Source organism: Arachis duranensis, chromosome 8 (genome assembly GCF_000817695.3).
Source record: "Arachis duranensis cultivar V14167 chromosome 8, aradu.V14167.gnm2.J7QH, whole genome shotgun sequence".
Taxonomy (NCBI): Eukaryota; Viridiplantae; Streptophyta; class Magnoliopsida; order Fabales; family Fabaceae; genus Arachis; species Arachis duranensis.
In genome coordinates, this window is record NC_029779.3 from 26,522,032 (window position 1) to 26,529,423 (window position 7,392).

The following is a 7,392-nucleotide window of genomic DNA, read 5'->3' on the forward strand; positions in this document are numbered from 1 at the left end:
TGCACCGACAGGGGATCGGAGGCGTTGATTGAGTCGGTCCAATATGACGTGAGCGACGTGGAGGTGGTTGGTGTCGAAGCAATCGGCAGCACGGATGAGCTCTTCATTGAAATCGAAGCCGGTGGCGGGAGAATTATTGGAGGTGTCGTGGAGGAGGCGGTCGAGGGTGGCAGTGGCATTGGCGTATTTGTAGGATATGGTTTGGATGTCTGGGAATTCGAAGTGTGGGTCGAAGGAAGGAGAGAAGTCAGGGACATTAGGAAGGGTGGTCTTGAACAAGGGTAGGTTGGAGTCTTCGTGGAATCCAAGGTCCTTCATGATGGAGTCCCAATCAAGATTGTGCAGCACATGGTCCTCCAGCTGGTCAAGACCCTCTTGCTGTGTGTTGGGTGCAGTAGCCAGCAGCGCAGCCTTCTCAGGAGTGGGGCTTCTACACAGGTCCAGCACCAAAAAAACATTCATTTAATATGAAAAAAATATCCCAATACTTAACAAAAGAAACATCTAATTATATTTTAGCAAAAATAATTAAATATCTATAAAATTAAAAAAAATATAAAATTCTTAAAGAAATAGATATTCACATTTGTAATACAAAAAAATTCGAAAAATATATAAAAGAACATCCATTTAGTATGAAAAAGAAATATTTTAATAATTAATAGAAGAAACATCCATATATATTAACTCGTAGAGATTTTGAATTCATCCAAATATATTTGGCTAGGTTTTGGCTGATATGCTTTTGGTTCCTAGCTTTACTTAAAACAAAGAAAGAAAGAAAGAAAGAAAGAAATAGAAGTAGTTTGAATGCGCGCCCATGGCTTCATTTTGGCTGTTTAAGTTATCGTCCAATTGTTGTTTCTATTTTAATGTTTTTCCAGGATATTCAATGCATGTAACGTGACTAACAAAAATAGAAAATTGACCAATATTAATTTAAATATAAAATAAAAAAATTAATTGCTTAATATTTATATTATTTTGTTATAAATATTTTTAAATTATGTATAATATTAATTTTCAAGATTTTTTAAACTTGTATTGAATTTTTAATGTTGTTATTTTAAATTATTATTTTTATATAAATATATATTTCGGTATGTAAATGATGAATTAATGACTTATTTTTAATATTGAAAAGAAAGATTATGCTAAGTGTATATTAAAATAGTCACTAAAATTAATTATCAGTATAAAATACATGTTAGAATATAAATATATATTGAAAATAAATTAAAATTACACATATATTTACAAATCATTTTTACATGCTTTGTTGAGTCACTAGTTAAACCAGTAGAACCAGTTCTATAAAAATAAAAAATATAAAATAATCAAAAACCTAAAATTAAAATTTAAAATATATATCTTTAGTGATATTTTAAAAATAACCAAATTTTAACAAATTATAATCAACAAATTATAATGCAATTATTATTAAATAAGTATATAAAATTCTAATATTTGTTCATGATAAATATCTTTTAATTTTATTTTTATATTTATTTTATTGTTATATACTATACGTATCTATTGAAAAATAATATTAATAAATATTATATAATCATAAAAAAACAAGAAAAATATGTTGTATAAGAAAGATTTAAATTCAAATTGCATTTTCATCCATTTTAGATTTTTTTTTGAACAATTTGGTTGGACAAAGTTTTCACTAATTTTTTACTAATTTAATATATTTTTATTGATTCTTAATCTTAAATAATTTTTAAACTGGAACAAACTGATTAAAAATTCAATTTACTAATTTTCTGAACCGGTCGGTTCGATCCGAATTTTATAGCAATGCAGGGGAGATGGTTATGAGTTATGACTTATGAGTGTTAGGATGATGAGGTTATTGGAGTAATTTTGTAGGATTAATGAATATGAACAGAATCTAGTGCACACCTGTCCTTAATAAATAATAATGCAGCGGGACTTGTCGTTTTATATTAATATAATCTAATATATTAGTCACACCATAGACCATAGTGTTGCAATAAATACGACACAGTACACCACTCTTTCTCCACAATTCTTGATCACCAGAACCATGAGAACCAGCAACCACTTGATTGGAGTACTGAACTTCTTGACATTCCTGGTCTCAGTTCCGATCCTAGGCGGCGGAATATGGCTGAGCAGCAGGGCCAACAACACCGACTGCATGAGGTTCCTGCAGTGGCCATTGATCATCATCGGGATCACCATCATGGTGGTGTCCTTGGCGGGTTTCGCCGGCGCGTGTTACCGCAACACCTTCCTAATGAGACTCTACCTGGTGGTCATGTTCATCGTCATAGCGGTCCTCATAGGCTTCATAGTGTTCGCCTACGTGGTCACCGAGAAAGGGTCGGGCCAGGTGGTGCCGAACCGGGCCTACTTGGATTACTACCTGCCGGACTACTCGGGCTGGTTGGAGGAGCGGGTCGCCAGTGACTCCTATTGGCCCAAGATAAGTTCTTGTATTAGGGATTCTAAGGTTTGTGCTAAGCTTTCTGCTGTTCCTGAAACTGCTGATATGTTCTACCAAAGAAAACTTTCTCCCATTCAGGTACACTTTTTTATTTATTTTATATTTAAATCTTATATTCTTTTTCTAAAGTTCGTGTGTTGTATGAGTGTTTTTCAAAATAATTTGTTAATAATATTTTATGTAACAAATAGCCTTATCTAATTTCTTATTGATTTATGGTTCCCATAAAGTTTAGGGTTGGTGATTATAAATGAAGCATGGGTGTAGGGTAGAGAAAGAGTTACTTGTGCATGCACTTCATTGGATGGGTAGATCTGGACGGTGCTAGTGTAATAAGATAACCCTCTGGCACGTGGGCCATGCTGGGGGCTTTGACTATTCATAAACCACCGAAAATTGTGTCACTCCACCAATCACGTGCATGCTACCCATGTTAGAATAGCAAGTACACTATAATTAAAAAAAAATAATGAAATAAAACATTAATATAATATGCTCTCACATAGGATATTAGGATGTAGCAATAATATATATTATATATAGTTGATAAAACTCACATAGAATGAATTAAGACATATATACAGTAAAACATTATTTAATTTATAGAGATTAAGGTTGTACCATCGATCAGTATAAAAGCAGTAGGATATCATCCATGTCGTTGATGAAGTCACGATCAGTCGATCACATATGTTGAAAATTGAAATATCACCTTACAAGAATGATATCGTGACAGACAATCAGACACATAGGGTATGATAAAAAGATATTTCTTAAAGACATGATTAATATTGCATAATGCGGGTTTATTTGGTATGAGTGTGACATGATTATTGAGGGCCTCCTAGCATGACTCACTGGCCACGTTGCTGATAACAAATGATAATACCTATTTACGTGATTGAACAAAATTTGAGGAATATTGCACTGTATTGCTTGAAAAGTAGGTATTCTATGTAGCAATATTTGAATAATTTTTTAGCTTATTGATCCTTAGATAAAGTCATATATAACATTATTACAGTTGATTTAGCCTTTTTCTTAATACTCAATTTGTTGATGTGGTTATTGTAGTCTGGTTGTTGCAAACCGCCAACAGAGTGTGGGTATGTGTACCAGAACGAGACAGTGTGGAACCAAGGCGGCGGCCTGGTTGGAACTGACCCTGATTGCAGCCGGTGGAGCAATGACCAGCAGATGCTCTGCTACTCGTGCGACTCTTGCAAGGCCGGCGTCCTCGCCAGCCTCAAGAAGAGCTGGAGGAAGGTCTCTGTCATCAACATTGTTGTCATGATCATCCTTGTCATCCTCTATGTCGTCGCTTACGCCGCCTACCGCAACAACCGCCGGATGGACAATGATGAGCCCTACGGTCAAGCAAGGATGACAAAGACACAACCTAGCGCCTTTCATCTCTAGCTCTCATAATCAATATCGTTTCTTAATTAAACTACAAAGCATAAAGATTGTAACTTTGATCTGGTTTCATTGTGTAATTGGGTTTATTATGGATGATGTGTTAGATTTCTGCTTTGAGGGGAGTAATCATTTCATCATTTTGTAAATTACTGGGAATGAGATTATGAATTGACAGCTTTATTTGTAGATTGAATTAGTAGAAGTACTTTAATTATTCATATAAATCCATAAAAGAGTGATATGTCTCACAGACTCCCCTGTATACGATTGTTTTGAAAATTGAGCAAAATAACTTAAATATGAATTCTGTTAGGTTATGTTGTTAATTTTTTGTGTACTTATGGTTGTTTTTGAGATGGGTTCCGCTAGATATACAATAAAAAATTTGAACAACGGAATAATGAGCTAATTTTTTAGCCCATTTAGGCATAAAAAACAAAGCCATCCTAAATCAAGTTAAAAAAAAAGAGGAGTGCTAGAAGATGAATAGTATTTTTAATGATGTGAGATTATATTTAATAATAAAAGATTACTTTTTTTTATAGTTAAATACGGACTAAAAACCACAAAAATTACTACGCCAGACTTTTCCTAACAAAAATCCTTTTATCTCTACCATTAGAAATTTTAACTATCTTATTCTTTTTTACTCTAATTACACTTTTTTTCTAAAAAATTTACTTGTGTGTGATTGAATTGAACCTTTGCATGATTGCATGTCTCACACTCGCACTCGCGTTACTCGCAGCAGCACCACCTTCACATGCTGCTTTCAAAGATTTGACCCACTTCACCGTTTCATACACATTTCCGTTCCCATTTCTCTCACTAAACCCTCTTCTCTTTCAACCCCGTTTCTAACCCTTTTCAAACCCTATTATTCTTCTTCTTTGACTCTCAAAACGCAACCACCGTAAGCTCGCCGGAAATTCGCCGTGCCGGCAACCATGCTCCACCAAAACCCTCTAGTCTCCGACATCTGTGCCCTTGCTGTGTCTGTTACTATCGCCTTCTCCTTCCTTAGGTTGTTTGAAGAGACTGCTAAACGATCCCTCTTTGACCAGGTTTTTCAAACGCCTTCTTTGGATTCTTCAATTATCTCAATTTTTGTGGTATGTAGATTAAAAAAGAGATTCTTTTTTTGCTTTCCCCTTTTTTGCATTTCTTGCAATTTGAATTGTATAGTTGGGTTTAGTGTGACAACAGGGTTAGTTGGAAAGTGGTAACAAAAAACATTGTTTAAGAATCATGGCAAGCTAATCATTAATGAAGTGTTTTCTTTGTTAATTGAATGCATATCTGTCATCCTTTGCATAATGAAGAGGAATTTTGAATTCAATTTTTTAGTTTTAGTCAAGGTTGATGCAGAGTAGTTAGGTAGGTCCTCTTTGATTTTTTTTTCTTTTTTTTCAAAAAGTTCATGTTATCTTCAATGAGTGATGTTATTTTGAACATCTTAAATATGGGTGTTCAAGAAACATCTCTTTTCTTATTTGGTTCCTAGTTCCCTCAGTTTTCAGAATTCGGTGAAGGGAAAGTAGGAACAAGAAATAGATTTTAAAGATTTTTTGTTTCCATAATTAAGATAGTAGAAAACAAGTTATGAATCCAAAGCATTTACTTAGTTTCTATGTCTTTTCTTGACTTCTTTTACAGGGAATAGAAAAAATGTATTATTAGATGCCTTAGTAAAACTTATTATGAATATGCTGATAGGTCTTCCCCTTCATCTACATTGTTACAACTTACAACATGTGCAAGGTCATTTTTGACACACATTGCATTTTTTCACAGAGATGATTGGAACCTGTCACTATGATATTTTTGTTGGTATTAGTTCCTGACTTCCAATAAATTTGTAAACTAATAACTAAAGTAATTCAATGATGGATTTAATGTTCAAAATCTTGGTTCCAACTCCCTCTCCCTTCTCTTTTGATTTTCATCAAAGTCTAAGGTAATTTCTTTTCTCCCTCTTCTGTTACTGTTACAATTTTTGTTTTATTTTTAATCTATATTTGCTCTTTCTCATGGTGATTTATATTTTCTTTTTTCTATTAACTTGTTTTGGTTATTAACTTGATAAATTCGTATTTTGGTGTTGTTCTTAACCTTATGATTGTTAAATTGTGTTGTTTTTGATATTTTAATAATTTGTTAATTTGATAAAATTATTCTTGTGGAGATTTGTTATTCTTGATTTTAATTTAATTGTTATTTTTACTTTAGTTCATGTGTCTTAATTAATTATTTTTTTAATTTGATTTTTGAATTTATATTTAAATAAAATTACAATACTATATTTTTATTTCAGTGGCTTAATTCTGTATATCTCTTCTCTCTATATATAATTTTCCAATAAGATTACTTGATTACTTGACAAGTGTGTAGTTTAATTATTTAACTATATACGACAAGTGGCATCCAAAAAAGTAAAGATAAAATAGAAACTTCAAAGCATATATATAACGACAAGAAGAACTTGACTTCGGGCGGGTTCTCTCTGTTGGGATCTGAATTCAAACATGAAAAAAGGTTTTATAATTCAAACATTCAAAATCAGAGCTTACTGAAAGAGGGTTTTATTTTATAATTCAATTCTATTATTGACTTTCTCTATCTTTCTCTTCTCTTCTTTCTTTCTCGGGCTCGCTCTCTCTTTATGAACATGATTGGTTCAAAATACAGAGATATTACCGGCGAGGAAGAAGAAGGAGCTCGCCGGTGATAAAAGCAATAACTGACAGAGAACATAGAGAATGGCGGTGGTCAGTGCTGCGGTTAGGAGAGTGTCTGGCGAAGAACAAAGAAGACACGGCAGGGGCTCCGAAGCTGTTTCCGACGAGTAGCAGAGATGGTGAACAATAAGTTAGAGGTGACGGTGGCTGTTGATGCAGCTTCAAGGAGAAAGAACAATGGCAGGGGTTAGGGTGTTGCTGCCGTCAGTGAAGAAGGAGCAGTTAGCAACAAGTTCACGACACCGGTCAAGAGAATGGAGAGCTCTGAGATCCATATACAATCCAAATTTTTTGCAGAGGTAATTTTTCTTTTTTTAAAAGTAGAAATTTATTTTCTTTTATTTTTAATAAAATTACAGAAAATGCCGTTAGGGTTCGAGATGCAAGCAAAGGAACCGCCGGAGGAAGGTGCGATGGTTTCAGCAAGCGTTCCGGCACTGGAACGCCAGGGGAAGGCATAAATTTTGAGCCAGCTCTGAATTTCTTCCAAATGCTACAATTGAGGTTCGTACCAATTGGCTATAGCATATGCTTAACTAATTTTATATAACATATACAAATTTCAACATTCAAACAACCTAGGTTGCAGGTTTAATACAGAAGAAGGCATGGTGTGTTACTATATTTTTGCTCATGTTCATTAGAAATCATTCAAACTCATTATGTGATGCCATAATGGTTAAATAGACATTTCCTGATCTGCATTTGAAAGTGCATCTATTTACATGTGCCCATTGAATTATTAGATTGCATCGA

At 33.7% G+C, this 7,392-nt stretch overlaps 1 protein-coding gene across 1 annotated transcript; it reads left to right on the forward strand.

The window, feature by feature from the left end:
* The first annotated feature begins 1,985 nt into the window (after positions 1–1,985).
* On the forward strand, positions 1,986–4,215 carry LOC107461744 (tetraspanin-3). The gene is made up of 2 exons (XM_016080295.3): positions 1,986–2,557; positions 3,554–4,215. The coding sequence occupies exons 1-2, from the start codon at positions 2,057–2,059 to the stop codon at positions 3,896–3,898; spliced, it is 846 nt and encodes a 281-aa protein (XP_015935781.1). The 5' UTR covers positions 1,986–2,056; the 3' UTR covers positions 3,899–4,215.
* Positions 4,216–7,392: the final 3,177 nt, after the last annotated feature.